General features: G+C 38.4%; 1 protein-coding gene across 1 annotated transcript in view; it reads left to right on the top strand.

Annotated features, from left to right (window-relative positions):
• Window positions 1-18,365, top strand: part of LOC131033078 (uncharacterized) — a 46,256-nt gene extending 27,891 nt beyond the window's left edge. The window contains exon 2 of the mRNA XM_057964218.1: window positions 17,770-18,365. Within this exon, the coding sequence (XP_057820201.1) occupies window positions 17,770-17,845 (76 nt within the window). The 3' untranslated portion in view covers window positions 17,846-18,365. The remainder of the gene's footprint in view (window positions 1-17,769) is intronic.
• Window positions 18,366-19,367: the final 1,002 nt, after the last annotated feature.

Raw genomic sequence — 19,367 nt, 5'->3', positions numbered from 1 at the left:
GTTCAGACGGCAGCTTATAAGTCTCTAGTTATACAGACATAGCAATGAATAACTTAGCAATGCGTGGCAGCACTTAGAATGCAGACTCTCAACGTCTCCACAATGTCTAGCTGTAAGTATGTATTCGAACCTTTAAATCTCCTTCAATCTGCAGGTCTCTATAGTGAACAGCAGTGTCCATACATGGCCATCGATTAAGGAATAATATTAAGCTTCAATCTGATGTGTTTGGGCCAGCAAGAGCTAGATGGCTGGGAATGATTATGACAGCAAGAATATCCTCAAGTTCCTACATACAACCACTCCGAAATCTGCTATGAAGTTCGAACTATCAAACCAGAAATATGATCCTTTGAAGTATGTTTGTTGCCTTCTATTGAATGAACAATTACAAGCAATGTTGAATTCTGAAATGAATCCACTCTAATGATGAACTGGATTTTTCGTCCAATCCAACAAGACCCGAGGGTTTCCATCCTAGGGCACGAAATTGAAATCACGAAGCTCCCAAATTCTCCAAGAGAAAAAATAATAAACCCAAGTATAACCAAGCATATTTGAAAGAGATCTCTTGAATCTCTTTTATAACGCTCTCATAAGAGTTCATTCACTCACCTTGCCAATGTGGGATAAACAAAATCACTTTTTGCCTTTTTCCTATTTTTCAGGATTTTGCTTTTCCCATATTTTCTTGCGATTGCTTTTCCCCCTATTTTATCGCGATTGCTTTTTCACCCCTATTTTATTGCAATTGCTTCTTTCCTTTAATATTTCCCATGACAGTTAAATAATTTTCCCTTTAACTTAAGTCCCCAAACATTCTATGTCTCCAATGTGTTATTAAATAAAGGAACTTTAAATACTTCCACTTAACTATAGTCCCACATTAATAAAGTTAAATATTTAATTTTACTTTATTGATAAATAAATTAATAATCACAAATGATTATTAAAAGCTCCAATAAAAAACAACTATCATCATTAGGATATTATTTATGAGTTTAGTGTCGATCTAGACCTGGCCCAGCTGACTTACTATAAATAGTAAGTATCCCAAAAACCCATCAAGGCACATCAAAATCACTTGCAACTGAAACTGCCTAGGCCAAATATGCTCAAGATTGTAATGTCCCCACTTTGGAATAGAATTTAATGGTAAATAATAATAGCAAAATTAAAATTCAAAAGAACAAAAATAAAAATAAAATAAAAATAAAAATATAAAAGAATATAATTAAATATAATTAGAATTTAATTAAGTTGAATGGTCAAAGAGATGGAATAAAAAGTTGTGTGACTCCATCAAACATGAGATATTAAAGGGAGGAGAACCTCATTTGAGGAGGGGATAATTTGGGAATCAGAAGTGCAGATCTGATTTAAAATAAGAAGTGCAGATCTGATGGTGAAAGGTTGTCCCTTTAAAAGGGCAAAAATAATGAAGAGTTGCACTCTTTCAAAGGGTGCTAATGGTGAAAGGGTGTGTCTCTTGCCAAAGGGCATATATGATGAAGAGGTGTGACCTCCCACTCACATTGAGAGATATAAAAGAAAGGAATCCAAAGCATCTAATGGAAGCACCATTGATTAGATCATAATAGAACTATTATTAAGTTACAGGAATCGGTAGCCTCCTAGTAGGGGACATTTTAGTGGTATCAGAGCAATGATCCTACCATCCTGTAGGGTAAAGAATCTAAAGATGAATCAATGAATCATTTGAGTTAAGGAAAAAGAATCTAACAATATGTGTATTCACATGTATGCTCCATGTTTGCAGATATCCATGCATATGCTTTGTGTTTTCAAGTGTATGCTCCGTGTGTGATTCATATTTGATGTGTTTGTTTGCTCCATGAGTGTCTATTATTACTATAGACATATTTATTTAGGAACATTGTGTTTGAGGTCATAGATGTGTGTCATGCTTCTAATCATAAGTTCTTAACATAAAGTGATATCTATGATATTGTGCAAACCATTTAAAAGAAGTGATGCGAGACAATGATGAGAGAAAACTTGTCTTAAAATTACATAATTATGAAATGTATATGTAATTCATATTATCATTTTGTATGAAGAATACCCTATGATGCATATGTTGAGCGAATTGCCATGGTATTAATATAAGGAAGTACAAAGAGGGAGAACAGTGATGAGGTCCTCCTCTAGGTAGCCCACCTAATGGTAGTTGACCGATGGTCCCATGAGGCCAAGGGGGTGTAAGACGGAGTCCACCGCTCTTGGACTTAGAGGGGAAGGACATTCAAGACACCCTATTTATCTTTCCAAACTCTATCATAATTGATTATTAACAAGGGGATAAGGATGGAAGTGATGAAGGGGAATAGTTATAGGATACCTCACTAGGTAGCCCACCTCATGGTAGTTTGACCAATGGTCCCATGAGGTCAAGAGGGCTCTGCTTTTCACTCCGCTCTTGGGCCTAGGGTAGAGGGTCTCTTGGACACCTCATCATTCCTCTTACTCCCACTTTCTTATGATTGAGCTCCTATAGGGAGTTGGACGAGACCCTGGTTAAGTTAATTTATGCTTAATTATATTTCTTTAGATATTTATATTATTAGTTTCAAAGGTTTCCTAACCTATTGCAAGATCTCAATTAGGTATGCATCTTGTTCCATTTGGAGTTTTACATAAAAATGGTGATTTAGGGCAAGAACTAGGGTTTTTACAAAAAAAGGGTAGCAACATGTTTATTCCATGAGTGTTTCCAAAATCATTTCATATTGGGAATCATTTTGAACATTCCATGATTATTGCTTGAGGACAAGCAATCTTAAGTGGGGCGGACTATAGTGTCCCCACTTTGGAATAGAATTTAATGGTAAATAATAATAACAAATTTAAATTCAAAAGAATAAAAATAAAATTAAAATAAAAATAAAAATATAAGAGAATATAATTAAATATAATTAGAATTATTAAGTTAATGAATGGTCAAAAGAGATGCAATGGAAAGTTGTGACTCCTGTTGACGTGTTTTTTATGACTATGTCGAACACATAATAAAGTTGCCTAACGGTCACTTCACTCTCTCTTGATCAAAGTGCGATTGTATGCTAAGATTGCAAGAAGTTCAAACAATCGACTCCAAGGTTCCTTCAATGCATGGACGTGACTCAGTTGGCTGATGTGATTGCTGGTAATCCAAGGGGCCTTACGTTTGCATCGTTCTTTCACTTCTTTGTTGTTCTTTCATTTCTTGTTTAGTTCATCCCTGATTCCTTCCTTGCCTTAGAAATTTTATCTTCAATTCATCCTTGGATGTGATTTCTTGTTGTGGAGGAATTCTCCTTTGGAAAGAAATTTGTTCCTTACCCTGAGGAAGGAAATCCTTCATACCTTGGCCAATTTTCATGATTTCCAATAACTTTGTCTTGAAGGAAGAAATTTCAAACACTTAGTCAATTTTTTACCTTTCCTGGAATTTCTTCTTCTTGGGTGCAATTCTTCCCGAATGAAGGAATTCATCTATTTGTGCACTATCCATGAGAAGATCATTTTGGCGCATTGCTGTGTTCCTAGGCGACATTTTACACTTGGTGGGGAATTCTTTCAATTCCATGGATTCCTTGCATCCCTCTATCTGGCGCTCCTTCTCTCACTTGGGCGCTAAAATGCCTTGGTCAAGGACTCTTGCAATTTGCCTATTTCTCCATGCACTCTTCATTCTAGCGCCCTCCACAAGGTTGGGGCGGGAATTCCTCCTGAGGAAGGAATTCATTGTTTTGTGAATTGTCCATGTCTCCTTTTCAACATCCCTATTTTTTAGGGATTCTCCTAAAATTTAGGAGCCAGGTTCATTGGATGAAGAATTTCACCTCGATTCTGAATCTATAAAATTTTCCACTTGGTCGAGATTTGGTGTCTAAAAATAGCAAATTCGAAAATTCGCTCGAGAGGAATTTTGCTTTTTATTCCTCCTTGACTCCTTGGATTCCATGCCTTAGGCAAAATTTCAATTTTTTAGCTTGGGCGGAATTTTCATCATGCCAAGGTTCATGGATTTTTCCCTCTGTCCTTGGCTTCTTCATTTTGGCGCCTGACTGCAGACTTGGGTGCAATTCTGCTCTGGCCAGGGATTCATTGTTTCTTCCCTCTGTCCTTGGCTTCTTCATTTTGGCGCTTGACTGCAGCCTTGGGCGCAATTTTGCTCTGGCCAGGGATTCATGGATTTTTCCCTCTGCCCTTGGCTTCTTCATTTTGGCACTTGACTGCAGACTTGGGCACAATTCTGCTTTGGCCAGGGATTCATGGATTTTTCCCTTTGTCCTTGGCTTCTTCATTTTGGTGCCTGACTGCAGACTTGGGCGGAATTTTCCTCTGGCCATGGATTCACGGATTTTTCCTTCTCTCCTTGGCTTCTCCATTTTGGCACCTGACTGCATAGTTGGGCGGAATTTTGCTCTGGCTAGGGATTCATGGATTTTTCCTTCTCTCCTTGGCTTTTATGCCTTAGGTGAAATCTCAACTTTTAGCTCGGGCAAAATTTTCTCTATGTGGAGGATTCATGAAATTTATCCATCTATCCTTGCCTGACCCATTTTGGAGCCCAACTGCATCCTTGGGCGGAATTTTCACTCTGCCATGGATTCATGGAATTTTCCATCTGCCCTTGCCTTCCTCATTTTGGCGCCCAACTGCATACTTGGGCGCAATTTTCACTCTGCCATGGATTCATAGAATTTTCCATCTGTCCTTGCCTTCCTCATTTTGGCGCCCAACTGCATACTTGGGCTGAATTTTGCTAGTGTAAAGGATTCATGGATTTTCCTTCCGTCCTTGACCTCCTCTATTCAGCGCCCAACTCCATGTCCTGGTGCAAATCACACTTGGCCAAGGAATTTCCTTTTTTCTTTGTTATCCTTGGACAACCTGTTTTGGCGCCCTTCACCTTACTTGGGCGGAATTTCCACTAGGAGAAGGATTCATGGAATTCTTTGTGAATCCATGGGATCTTCATTTTGGCGCCCAAGTTCATACCTGGGCGCAATTTTGACTAGGAGAAGGATTCATGGAATTTTCCTTCTCTCCTTGCTTCTCCCATTTTGGCGCCTGACTCCATATTTGGGCGGATTTTTGCTTATGCCATGGATTCATGGATTTTCCTTCTGTCCTTGGGAATCCCATTCTGGCGCCCAATTCCACATTTGGGCGGAATTTTGCTTTGGCCATGGATTCACGGATTTTCCTTCTGTCCTTGGCTTCTCCATCATTTAATCTCCCAGACTTAGAATATTTTGACCTTCTAAGATTTTGAAGTGTTTTCCCGAGCTTTCCATTTTAGGCATGGATTTCCAGCACTTGACCCATTTCTGGCTTTCTCCGTCTACTGTCTGACTTTTCGGAATTAGAAATGTCTACGAACATCTGATCCTTGTCGCCTTGTCTGACTGACCCTGCCAGTACTGACTTTCCAAAAATAGAAACCTTCAAAGTGTCAGCGTTAGACCCCTAGACAGGGTGCAAGAATGACTTACTATAAATAGAAACTTACTAAAAATAGTAAGTTCGATTTTTGGCAAAATGACGACATTTCGGGACTCGAAAAATCCCTAAAAATAGGGACTTCTAAAAATAGAAAGTCTTCGGGTTGGGCTCAAATTTTATTGGGAGGTTCCTTGAAGGGTTCCGATTCCAGTTGTATGTTCATTTTTTCCAAAACCCTAACAGAAACCCCTAAAATCTAGGACAAAAGGCATAAACCCCCAAAAAAGACAAAACAGGCCCTAGACTTAGCCGAATTTGCTCAAACGAAAGGCAGACTTGACCAATATGACCCCCAAACACTTGCAAAGTAGAGAGACTGACGAGACTGCTGCGAAAAGACCCCAAAAATGCAAGCCAAAAGATCGGGAGGGCCTAAAAAGTAGGGGGTCCCCATTTGCAATGGGTCCATGTCTGAAAACGTCACAACTCCCTCAAACATGGAATATAAAAGGGAGAAGAGAACCTCATCTGAGGAGGGGATAATTTGGGAATTAGAAGTGCAGATCTGATGGTGAAAGGTTGTGTCCCTTTAAAAGGGCAGAAATAATGAAGAGTTGCACTCTTTCAAAGGGTGCTAATGGTGAAAGGGTGTGTCTCTTGCAAAAGGGCATATATGATGAAGAGGTGCGACCTCTCCCTCACATTGAGAGATATAAAAGAAAGGAATCCAAAGCATCTAGTGGAAGCACCATTGATTAGATCAGATCAGATCAGAACTATTATTAAGTTACTAGAATTGGCAGCCTACTAGTAGGGGAAATTTCAAAGATCCCTAAAATGTCCTAGTTAGCCTATGAGACCATGGAGAAATAGGCTAACGACAACCTCATACAACATGTGCTAGAAAGGGGACATTAAAAAGTCATGTGACTGCCCTTCTTTTACCACTCCAGCATTCACCAAGTCATGTTCATCAATACTTGTAGTCTCGAGATGGTGAAATCCTTAGTGTAAGTGAAAACATCATAAGCAGCCATGAGGACTTGAATCTTGTCAAGAACACTAGAAACTCTATCAAATATATTCACTAGCTCTTCCACAAACTCATTTGCCTTGGTGAAGGAACTATCTATCCAATTCTTCAACACATGTGAGGAGGTCTTCATTTCTTCTAAATAATCAACTGAATCTGGCAGGAGCAATGACAAAGGAATGCATGAAGGATTAGTTTGCCTTATTGTGTTCTTGAGCTGTTGCACATAGTTCTTCAAAGCATTGAATTCCCTTTCCATCTTCTTCTTCTTGTCTAGCACAAGCTTCAATCTAGCCTATGTTAGCAAGAGACACTGTTCCGATGAAGATTGATGCATGAGAGATGTTTAGGAGTTGTCATAGATGGCAACTTAGTTCAGAAATCATATCCGGTATACGTAGATTTGATTTTCTGGAAGTTGTATTATCCATTAGGCATAAGTCTAGAAGGTGAAATATAGTATCTGACAGAGTATGAGTACATTGTGCAGATCTTGATTTTGGTTGCATAACTTTGGTTGCGGTAATAGAGGCAGATGATTTGAGGTTCGAGGCAGATCTTAATTTTGGTTGCATAACTTGAGAAGCTTGGTATCATCCTATTTAGTCCGCATATGGATTTGTGGACGAATTGAGCCAACTTATGGTTACACGTTTCATGTTGCGTGATATGCGGGTTTTGGAAGCCAGGCATGGGAATTGATTTATTTTGGTGGTGCGGATATATAAGACCGACTTGTATGATCATTTTGGTATGGTAGATGCATGGTAGATGTGAGAATGCTGATGTGTGATGTGCGAATGGGCATTGGCATGCAGATTTGGTGCTCTGGTATATGACTGTGCAACAAAATAGAGTAGATAAGCAGAACAGGGGAAGACAGCTAGATTGTGCTTAACCGAAACTGCTTTTTGGCATTTGTAGATGATATATATCAGTTCAATTATTGTTATTGCTTTTTGTAACTCATTTGAAGAACAACGAGTCCTGCAGGGTTGTAGGCTTCTTTTGTATTTAAGCAGTGAGCTCTAGGCAATGTGCCTGAATGCAAGTGCATTCCCCTTTTGTAATATTATCATACTCCTGATCAAAGTATAATAATATTGTGGGTCTCAATCCTACCGTGGTTTATTTTCCTTTCCAGGTTTCCACCTTAAATTCCTATTGTTATGATTTTGTGGTTGATTTGTTTATGTTTCTGTACTTTAGTTTCATTCTTATGCATGCGGTGGTATAAGCATCAGTTTAATAAATTTGTGAATTGCAAAACACTGATTTACCCCCTCCCTCTCAGTGTTCATTGATTCCAACAATTGGTATTAGAGCTTAGTTCCTCGGAAGAAGCCTAACATCTTGAAGAAGATCCGGAAGATTGATTTAATGGACTCCGGTTTGCAGAAACAACTTACTATGGCACTTGAAGATCTTGATGTAACGATGAAAGAAAAAAATAGCCTAAGGAGAAGTCTGGATGCTGCTGAAAATTTCATTGAATCTCTGAAAGAACAAGTGAACACATCCAGAGAAAAGAGAAAGGAACTGATGGATAAACTCAAGGAGAAAGAAGAACAAAGCATTGATAATCAAGCCCTACAAGACAAGACAGATGAATGTGAGAAGCTTGCTAGAGATAATGCAGCCCTAAAAAATGAGATGCAATCCATTGTGATGAAGCTGAGAAAGGAGATTGAAGATAGGAAGAAGAATGAGGTAAATTTGACTCAGTCGTTGAATGATAGATTTGATGAATGTCGCAGATTGAACCATGAGAATGATTAGTTGAAACTTGAATTGGTGCAATCCAAGAATGATGGGCAAGAACTTGAAAGGCAGATCATAATTCTGAGAGCTGAACTTTCCACTGCTAATGAGTACAAAGAAAAATTCAAAGCTAGCTTAGCCATGCTAGATGAAATGCTGAAAAGTTAGAGAAGTGGAAAAGACATGCGAGGACTTGGATATGAGAAAGGAGAATCCTCCGGTTCTAGACAAAACAATCATCGGAAGAACAAGAGACCTCTGGTAAGACAACCTATGTAGTATTCCCACAATTTTATTTTTTATTTTTACAGCAAGATCATAATCACACCAATCAACCATCAGGGTTAGAATAATGTAATCCAAACATATAAAAGGAACCCTACACCTTTTGATCACCGAGAGCCCAAATTGGGAGGGTGAGAGGATACAGTAGCAGGGGATCGTTAGTAGCAAACTGCTGATTACAATAATGGGTGGCAAGCCAACCCCCTCTGCTTTCCAGCGGGTAAACAAGATACTTGGCGGTGAACCAGTCAAGGCAACAAGAGCACACTCAACACCAATCACTCTACCGCAATGTTTCAATGGGAGGACTAAACACAACAACAAAGCTCAACTCAACTACTTATGCAGCGGGAGGACCATTACAAATAGATATCACTCGATCGCTTATGCAGCGGGAGGACCATTACAAACATATATCACTTGACTGCTTATGTAGCGGGAGGATTAAGCTACCAACTGAAATTACAAACACTAAGGCGCCCAAGCTAGCCTCTTCCACTTATGCAGTGGGGATTACAATGAGCACTTCAAGTCCAATAATAGTGGTTAGTACTACTAACCAATGATACAAGGATGATTACAATGAAGTACTACAAGCTTACAACAATAAACTATAGCTGATTTCAAGCCAAAGACATAAAATAACAAGTCTGATATAAAATACCAGCAATTCCAGAACTGGACCAACAACACTGATATGCACACAACTGTTGGCAATTTGGAGGAATTGATTATGTGTTGCATTGATGTTTTGTCATTGATGTCAACACTAGCTGTTTTGCTGTCTATCGGCTTCCAGTAGAGTGGTTGGTTTATGATATTGATTTGGAGACCATCTCCGGTATTCATGTGTTCCTGATGCATATCACATTCAGTTGGTTTGGGATTTGATGATCTGGATGCTATCATTTGTTCTAGGAAGCCTTTTGGTCACCGGTAAGGGTTTTACCAGCAGTGCTTTGATGAAGATCTTTTGATGAATCCGATAAGTGGTGTTGGTGCAGCTTCTAGAAGGTTATCAAGATGCTGATGGTTATCTTGATCGTGTTCTAGTTGATCGGTGGTGTTTGCATTTAGGACCGGACCTATTCTATCTTAATCTTATTTTGCTAGGTTATGGACCGGTTTGTGTAATGTGTTGGTTGATGATCCCGATGTGTCACTGGTTGGATTTATTGTTTCGGTCTTAGGCCAACTTGGTTTATCATTGGTTTGCAGGATTATGTAACGGATCTATTGTATTATCTTTTAGGTGGCCGACCTAATTGTTTAGGTCCCGGGTTGGTATAAATATGATGTAAGATCTCTTTGTAGATCGTGGGTCTTATGGGATATAGGATTATCTGTGTGCGAATAATGTTGTAATCATATGCAGAGGTTTTGGGTGATCATAGGTGATCGAATTGGGTTTGTGAAAGATGTTCAAGACCTCTGGTATTGAGCTTAATCGGAACTGTACTCAAGCATAGGAGATGCTATTCTTGTAATTCATTCTTATTTCTGGATTGTAGTCTGGATTTCTTTGTAGTCAGTGAGGCTCCTTTGTGATGAACAATGTGCTCTAGGTAGTGTGCCTTCCTACATGTGCAGACCCCTCTTATTGTAATCATATACTTGCTACAGAAGTATTATCTGACTGTGGGTAGGCTTTCCACCATGGTTTTTTTCTTTACCGGGTTTTCCACGTACAAATCTTGGTGTCATGTGTTATGGATGGTTGGTTAATTATTCTGTAATTTAAATTTATGCTCAACCGTTACATTTGTTATTCCGGTATTTGGTTTATGCATTTCGGTAGAAGGTGATGTGAGCTTAAAGTTTTATAATTTGTTGACAATTGATTCACCTCCCCCTCTTAGTTGTCCACCGGTTATCCTAACAACAACTCCTCCGAAACAGCTCCAAAATGCGCACGAACATAGGCAAACCATAGATAAGACCAAGGCGAACAAGCAAGGAACTCGAACCAACACCAAAATCACCACACAAGAAGACATGCAAACTGAGGCACCTCCAAAATGGTACGACCAAGCTGTAAATTTCGATCTGCACAAAAAAATCTAAATCTCCAAATCTCAATCGCTCAGGGAGTACAGATAGTTAGAGCCGATACCCAGAATGATGCTCTCAACACACAGGTAGCTACAAATAAAACTAATTTCCAGCCAAATACGCACCAACAACACCAAAAACACAACAACATAGAAACTCCAAAACTCACACTGAAAACTAAATCAAACACTCCAAAAACGGCACCCAAAAACAACTATCTAGCTAGGTATTGTGTTTCAAGTACGAAACTGAAGCAACTAGGAAGCTCTTCCAACTTCGAAGTTCAGTCACTAACCATTCCAACAGCATAATGGTGTAAATTCTCAAGATTATGAAATGAGGAGCCCAAACCTTGTATTTATAGATTTCTCCCTCTCAAATTCAAATGCAAATGACACCTAAACACATCTAAAACTCACATCATTTCATTTGATGTCACCTCAAGACATGGCGTCCCCTTTCCAGCCTCCCTAATCGAACTTTATCAAGGTGCACAAGTTCGAACTTTGAGAAAATAAAATTAAGTGTTAAAATGACTTCATTTGGACGCCCACCTGACTTAGGAAAATAGAATGGGATTTTGGATAAATAAGATAATTTTCCTTCCTAAGTCATTCCTCCAAAATATAATTAGTCAGAATAATTAAATATTAAACTTTAGAATAAAGTAATAATATTTAATTAGCAATTAAAATCAACCACTGATTGTTGCCAAATCAACCATGTGAACGGAGGTGCAGAAAACACTAATCTGAATTGGATTGGAGCTCTGCTCAAGAGTGCCAAAAATATGACTGCCCGAATTGACACTTACTAAAACTAGCAAGTCATGAAAACTCCTCTGAAAGACATGCTCGTCAGATCCTGTGAGAGAGCGCGAAAAACCCATAAAACCGTACTATCCAGTCAGCGCAACACCCACTTACTAAAACTAGTAAGTTCGGACATCTCAGAACTGAATGCTTGTTATACCACTGTGAAATTCACAAAAAACCCAAAAGGAATCCATGAACAAAAATGTAGAATTCCCACCGGACAATCCTCAAATGGCTCATGCAGAACTCCACAAAAATAGGAAACCCTAATTCTCCATTCCAATCAGCTTACGGGTCTCCGAAATAGGCCAATTGACCACTGATTACTCCTCACTGAGAAGGGGACATTACAACCTATTGCTTATAAATTCAATGGTAAATGTTTTGTTTGCAATAAATTCGGTCATATGGCAAGCCAATGCAAAAATAGGATGATGAATAATGGCCCTACCTTTACCGGTCAATGTTCCAAATGCAACAACTTTGATCATAAGTCAAACATGTGCAAAGTAGTGATGAATAAATTCCAAAGTAAGAGATGCTATGCTTGTGGAATGTTTGGACACATTTCTAACCAATGCAGGATGAGACCAAATCAGATGAACTTCAGGCCTATGCAAGGAAATGTTGTTTGCTATGCATGCAACAAATCCGGTCACATTGCAAAATATTGCAGAAGCAAGAATGTGAGCAAGAATGCTTCGATAGACAAGAACAAATCAGATGAAAAGGGCAAAGCGAAGGTTGAAGAGGTGAGAGAGCAACATAAGAAGATGTGGGTTAAGAAGGAAGATTCAAATGCACAGAATGACTCGACACCAAATTTCGCTGTTGGAACCTCATCCCGTATCTTAAGGCATTTGGGCCTTAGGGGGAAAGTTTTTCATGCAGATCCTTAAAACCCCTTCTTGAGATTTGTAACCGGCTGCGGAAGGTTGCAAAAGATTCTGAGTGACAGTGCAATTGATGTTAAACAATATCCGGAAGATTTCATGGCAATTTGAGAATCCGGTGATGAATTCTTGGGAAGCAGAGTATCCAGGAAACCTTTAGGGTTGTGCATTTATTACAACTTAAAGTTAGGTTTTTTGGAGAATAAAAAGGCATTCTATCATTCATTCTTCACATTGTGAACGAAGCGAAAGAGCAGAGGAGTGAGGCGAAAGAGATTAAGTAGCAAAAACAAAGCTTAAAGTGATCTGACGGAGATTCCTAGCATTCGGTTGAAGGTGAAAAGGTATTTATCCATATTCGAGCTATCTATTTATAACCCTATTTCGAAATGGCATCATCATCTGGTGTAGCAACTCCATTGGTAGTAGAGATTACTGATAGGGCAAGGCCAATATTCAAGAAACACCCGTTCAAATTGGTAGAAGATGATCTGAATGGAGCATTTTCTTTTGTGTCGTATGGAGTGTTGCATAACGAGGACATTAGGGTTTACATTCACTGCAATATCGAAGAGCTTGGCAATGCATATATGTTATCATTATACACCAAGCATATGATGGATGAGATGGGGAATCTGAAGCCTGATTTCAAAATACTGTAAGACAAGGGTTTTATCTAGTTTGTTCACTTTCCGGTTTTCAATGAACTCGAATGGGTCAGGTATGTTTTGAGTCGTATTCATGATGAGTTTATATGGCTAGATAGACCACGTAAGATCACAAAGCAAGCCATTCAAGCGGTAACCTATTTAAATGCAACTGGTGAGATCCCTAGATTGAGGCATGTAAAGAACACAACTGTGACTATGGTAACTGGATCCGAGCATGACAACCGGTTGATGATAATTAGTGATATAGTCGAATATGATGTGAGATTTGCATCGATGGTGATAGGGTATAAGGTGTCAATCGAGCAGACAAAATTCAGTATCTGGTACTACAATATATGCAGCCTATCAGATACTCAAGGAGAACAAAATTGTATGACTTGTGTGGAGTACTTCTAAGTGAGCTAATGAGCAACCTGAAGAAGATTAAACAAGATAAGAAACATGTTTTCAAGTTTGGCTCTTTGATTGTCTATTTGACATTTTACTTTATGAATGAGATCCCCGGTGTAGGAAAGGTACAGTGGGCTTATGACAAACCGGTGGCAGTTCAAATCAAAGAAGGTTTGCAAGGATTGGGAGATGTTAAAGCTCAGAAAGCTACTCTTTGGGGCTATTTCAAATCATTCCAAGGTATGATGCAGAGTAGAGAGGATTACTAAAGAAATTGTTGAAAAATATGAGGATACCATCTATTTCATGGTAGATAAAGATCTATGCCTTATGGAGGCAGTAGAACCAAGAACAGTATGGATCATGCCCGGGGGGTATGATGTGGATGGAAACACTCTTGATGTATATGTTCAACACCTTTTGAGTAAATCGGTTGATGAGAAATAAGAAAGGTTTGGCACTTACAAGGAGAAAAGTCTAGACCTGTATATGAAATTCACTGAGCCCAGAAGAGCTTGCAGAGCAAATGGGTATAACAAAGGAAGCTGTTTGAAGGGCTAGAGAGCAGAATATTTTGAAAGAGGAGGACATGGTAAAACCAAATACAAAACCGGTCTCCACTCCTCTCAAGCAAACCAAGCCAAGGCAAACCAAGTCAGCACCTACCCCCGGTGCTCAGAAGCCTGTCCCTCCACCCAAGCCACAAACCAAGTCAATCGATGGAGCTGAGAAGAGAAAGAAAGGAAAGCCAGAAAGGGAATATGTAGCAGTCATTGTAGAGTAAGAGACAGAGTTTGATGAAGCAGTGAGAGAGGTAAAGAAGACAACTACCTCTGCTAGGGTAGTTCGGAAGCCTCCATCCGATGAAATTCAGCCAAGCAAAAAGCCTACAGTTGGAGCTGAACAATCCCGTAGACCTCGACCCGACATGAAGCCCAAGTCTGAGCTTGATGAAGCTTTGAAGTCCGGTAAGATAGAAGGTACTTATACTGTTATGCCCCAATGACATTAAGTGAAATAGTTGATGAACTAGTAAAAGAAGGAAATTTGAAGAACATATTTGTATATTATGAAAACTGTGATGATAATGATCAAAGAGCTATAGAGGAAGCTATTGTACAGTATATGAATATATATAGCAAAGCCTTAATAGAACTATCATCTATGATTCCGAAGGGTTTGTATGATATTTTGGATGCCAGGAGGCATACGGCTAGTTTGGAGGATGTGAGAATAAGAGAGTATGTACTAGTTAATTTGTGTGTTGTAATTTCTAAAGCTGAAGTTGATAGATTGCTTAAGAGTGCAAAGGACAGATTCAAGAGCAAAAAGAGAGTAAATAAGATCATGCTCGGTAAAATAGATGAAGTGGCTAAAGAGATCGAAACAATCTTGAAACAATTTATGGAAGAGCACAAATATGAAGTTAATCCGGCAAAAGATGACACCCGTCCGAAAGTACATGTACATGATGATCCCTCCACTCCGGATGTGCAGACAATTGATTAGGATACAGTTGCAGATGCTACTGCTAATACTGCTAAGGTTGACGACTCTAGTGAAGCTGACAAGAATCCTCTGGAGACAAATGTTGATTCAGAAAAGGCAGTTGAGGAGATTGGAGATGGTAAAGGAGAAGTTGATGCAGGGAAGGGAGTAGATGATGAAAAGGAAGAAGTTGCAGAGGAAGATGCAAATGCAGAAGTGGTAGAGAAGGAGAAGGGAGAAAAAGTGAGTGAACAGGTTCCGGTGACAGTGGTAAGAGACACTGTAGCAGACAAGGGAAAATAGATTGTCACTGACTTGGATGATTTCACTCAAGGGCCAATAGATCTTAGTTCAATGTCTCCCATCCAAGCACTGAAGCTAGCAACTCTTGCTCAAGCAAAAGCAAGTGAAGGCTTACTCAAATCTCACACCGAAGACAGAGTTGATAACTTTGGCCACAAATGTATTGGAGAAAATTTTGCCATCCTTTAAGCATGATTCAGGTGATACTCCCTTTGGTAACCTTAGAAGCATGCTCAATGTAGTAGACTCACATTGTGTCTTTGGAGAGAGCAGCAGATGCTAAGGTTTTGAGTCAATTTAATGCTATGCAGTTGAGAACAATTTTGAAGATGGTTGAAGGTGATAGGGTTAGTTTAACTATCGTTCTAAAGACTATTCAGGATGCATTGGATGAAGGCAATAATATATATAAGTCATGTCTAATTTTGCCGAAGTTCACAACAGAAATAGATAAGCAGATAAAGGAGTGTGAAGGAAAGTTAGCCTGTATTTCTCAGTCTTTTGCCCCCCAATCAGTTTTTGCTGGTAACTGTGAAGCACGGGTGTTGGTTCTATTGGACAAAATCAAGAGCCTCAATCAAGAATTTTGATAGAATAATTGGTAGAGTGGGAGAACTCCGGAATCTAATAACTCCCCGGTTAGACACCTTGCTGAGTAGTCAACAGGATGCAATGAATGTTCTGAATAAGAGTGTTTCGATAGATCGTAGAGGAGCAGAGATGCACGCCTATCTTTTTAGTGCTCTGATCAATATTTTGGAGAACTTGAAGAAGGGTTGGGATGATCACATGCACTCCCTTAGAACAATTTTTGCAGATATCTTTAAAATTCATATAAGATATTGAGTATTTCCTTGTACATAAGTTTTGGTGGATTCCTATCTTTGGCATTGTTGTCAAAGGGGGAGAGAGTGAAGTGAAAAATGGTGTATACTCTCAGGGGGAGCTTGTTGAGTCTTGGAGATTTTTGAGTTTTGGAATTTTGCATTTTTGAATGTACAGTGTCATTTTTCACAGTGTTGCTATCAATGCCAAAGGGGGAGATTGTTGGCAAGAGACACTGTTCCGATGAAGATTGATGCATGAGAGATGTTTAGGAGTTGTCATTGATGGCAACTCAATTCAAAAATCATATCCGATATATGTAGATTTGATTTACTGGAAGTTGTATTATTCATTAGGCATAAGTTTGGAAGGTCGAATATAGTATCCGAGAGAGTATGAGTACATTGTGCAGATCTTGATTTTGGTTGCATAACTTTGGTTGCGGTAATAGAGGTAGATGATTTGAGGTTCGAGGCAACTTATTTTGTAATTCTAATATCCGGTGTTGATTCATGAGCGAGATTGAAGGTCCGGCATTTGGTAATTCAGGTAGAACAAAGTCATTCTGATGTTAAGTGGTGTAACGTGTGATCCAAAATCTTTGGGATGATTTCGGTTGTTGTTGTTGAGGTCGAGGTAATTGTGCCGACGCGTGAGAAGCTTGTTAACATCTTGTTTAGGTCTGCATATGGATTTGTGGACGAATTGAGCCGACTTATGGTTATATGTTTCATGTTGCGTGTTATGTGGTTTTTGGAAGCCGACATTTGAATTGATTTATTTTGGCGGTGCGGATATATAAGATCAATTTGTATGATCATTTTGGTATGGTAGATGTATGGTCGATGTGCGAATGCTGATGTGTGATGTGCGAATGAGCATCAGTATGCAGATTTGGTTCTCTGGTGTATGATTGTGCAACAAAACATAGCAGATAAGCAGAATAGAGGAAGATAGTCAGATTGTGCTTAACCGGAACTGCTTTTTGGCATTTGTAGATGCTATATATCAGTTCAGTTATATATACATCACATAACAAGAGATATATTGGGCATGTAGTACATGATGGAAAATATTCGTGCTTATATATACTATTACTTATATACATTATACACTATTGTATAGCAATGGTGTGACAAACAATTACTTCACTAACTAGCTAAACTTTAACAAATAGGATCAACAAGTTGACTACTGATAACTCTTAATCATTCAACAAGTTATTTCATTTCCTTGAGTGTATTATTCATGGCATGCACACAATAAAGAGTTAACCAAATATTTCTATAAGATTTAATTTATATCCTGGTTGTTGACCTTTCAAATTTTGTAGTCAGAAGTGATCTTTCATTCATGTTATTGTTAATCATATTGTGATAAAGATCTTTATTAGCTGCCCGATTACCATTTCTATTTCTTATGTGTGGTCCATTCAAGTTTGTTCCACTCCGAGGGCTATGGCAAGGAGTGATGATTGTCTGTAAACCTTCTAAGCTATAATATTTTGAACTTTTTTGCCTGAGATTATGTTCTTATGCTTCTTGGACATCTTCTCAAGTGTAGGCTTGATGAAAATTTATTTGCTTCATAGCTTATGTGGATCATTTGAGTATCCTTTTGGAACACAATAATTTCCTTGCCCCCAATCCAGTCATATTCTCTTGTGAAGAATTATCATATGTTGTCAATTTCTGTCTTCAAGTGTGATTTTGATATGCTTCATCTTTATAAGGAGAATATTCATCTTTGTAATGGTTTTTTTTGCAGCTTTGCTAATGATTTGAATACCATAATTGCAGATACTCCGATAGTCAATACAATGAAATTGAGCGCGTGGAACGGTGTGGATGCGGTTCCATATATTGTGACCTTTAATATGAAGATTTTCAACACATCAATTTTCTGCATTCCCCCCTAAATAAGGATTAGTTGGCCTCAGTTTTTGGTTTTTGAACAGTGTATAATGGGAATGAAAATCTTCTGTTATTTCAAAATTAATCAGCAAATTTTATTAGTTCATTTATTCTAAAATGCAACATAACTTCCTTTTTCTAGTATCTCATTCAGGTCCTTTGGTTTCGTGTTCTCTTGGTCAACATAAACTTCCTTGTTCCTGCTGATGTTCTCTTGTGAATCATTCGCTGTAGGGTTGACTTATTCTGTACTTCAAGCTCTGGATATTCTGTATTGTGTAAGAATTATGCTCTGCAGAAATCTCAGGTCTTTGAATTCTTTACTTTTTGGTGTACGTATTGGACATCTGATCTGGCATACTTTGACAACATTGCATGGAAATGTATACATACGGATATGGCAAAATCTTAAGCAACCTTGATACTTATATGGCATTAATAAATGTATCTAATGCATCAAAAGACATGGAACATTATCTTTATAGTAATCCAATTTTAGTAGGTATTAGTCTTCCACAGTCCATGAAGTAAATGTGTGCAAGCATCTGGTTTAAACTTTTTATATTTTTTGATCAATGTACATTTTTAGTTTTGTATATTTATCATTTTAATTATATTTTTTATTATTAAATGTCATATTAGTTCAAAACTAAATTAACTTTTGAAACGTTAAGATCTTCATTAATTTTCGAATTTTTATTCCAAACCTAAACCAGACATGGCCTCAGTACTGGGTGGGTTCTTATTTGGATATGCTGGTTACAGTATACAGGGCATTTATTTGTATATCCATCTGATATTCTGACACCTGTATTGGGTGGTTGGGGAGGTTGAAGTGGACTGACAATCTCATCATTACATCAATCATCAATCCTTTTACCCCTGAATTGGGATGTGTCACATTTTTTGAGTTTTAAATGGTCACCATGAGGAGTTGAATCTGATATTTTTTGTGACTGATTGGTTAATGGTCTAAAGCTACTTAGTTTGTGATGAATGATTTTACACTATTATATTTAATTATGGAGTCATGAAAGGCTTGTGAAGTGAGCTATAAAAGCAACCCAAACCTAAGAATGTTATATACAAAAAGTTAGTTGTTTCACAGCATAAGGCTGTTTAGAGATGATTTCATTAATGTCTAACAGAAGAGGCAGCATCTTATCTAATGGGTAAAAGGTCACCGAGTCCCTCTCTTTGTGATGGCTACAAGTCAATCTGGAACCGATAGTGCAGTTTTTTAAATTCGCAACTCGTCAGGTAAAATGATTGCATCTCTATGAAATTCTAGGTCAGATATTTCTGTCACGTCAAAACTTGGTGTTAAAAACTTTTGAACATTAACACTATTAATGTCCCATTGCCGTCAACAATCTGTACATGCCTGTCAGAAGTAGATCTGAATAATCAATTATGACTTCTTTGAAGATTTTTAACTCAAATGATCTTGAAATTGGTGGGATTTTTAAAGGGTTCCCTTATGG

Source organism: Cryptomeria japonica, chromosome 7 (genome assembly GCF_030272615.1).
Source record: "Cryptomeria japonica chromosome 7, Sugi_1.0, whole genome shotgun sequence".
Classification (NCBI taxonomy): domain Eukaryota; kingdom Viridiplantae; phylum Streptophyta; class Pinopsida; order Cupressales; family Cupressaceae; genus Cryptomeria; species Cryptomeria japonica.
This window is presented reverse-complemented; position numbering and strand designations above follow the sequence as displayed.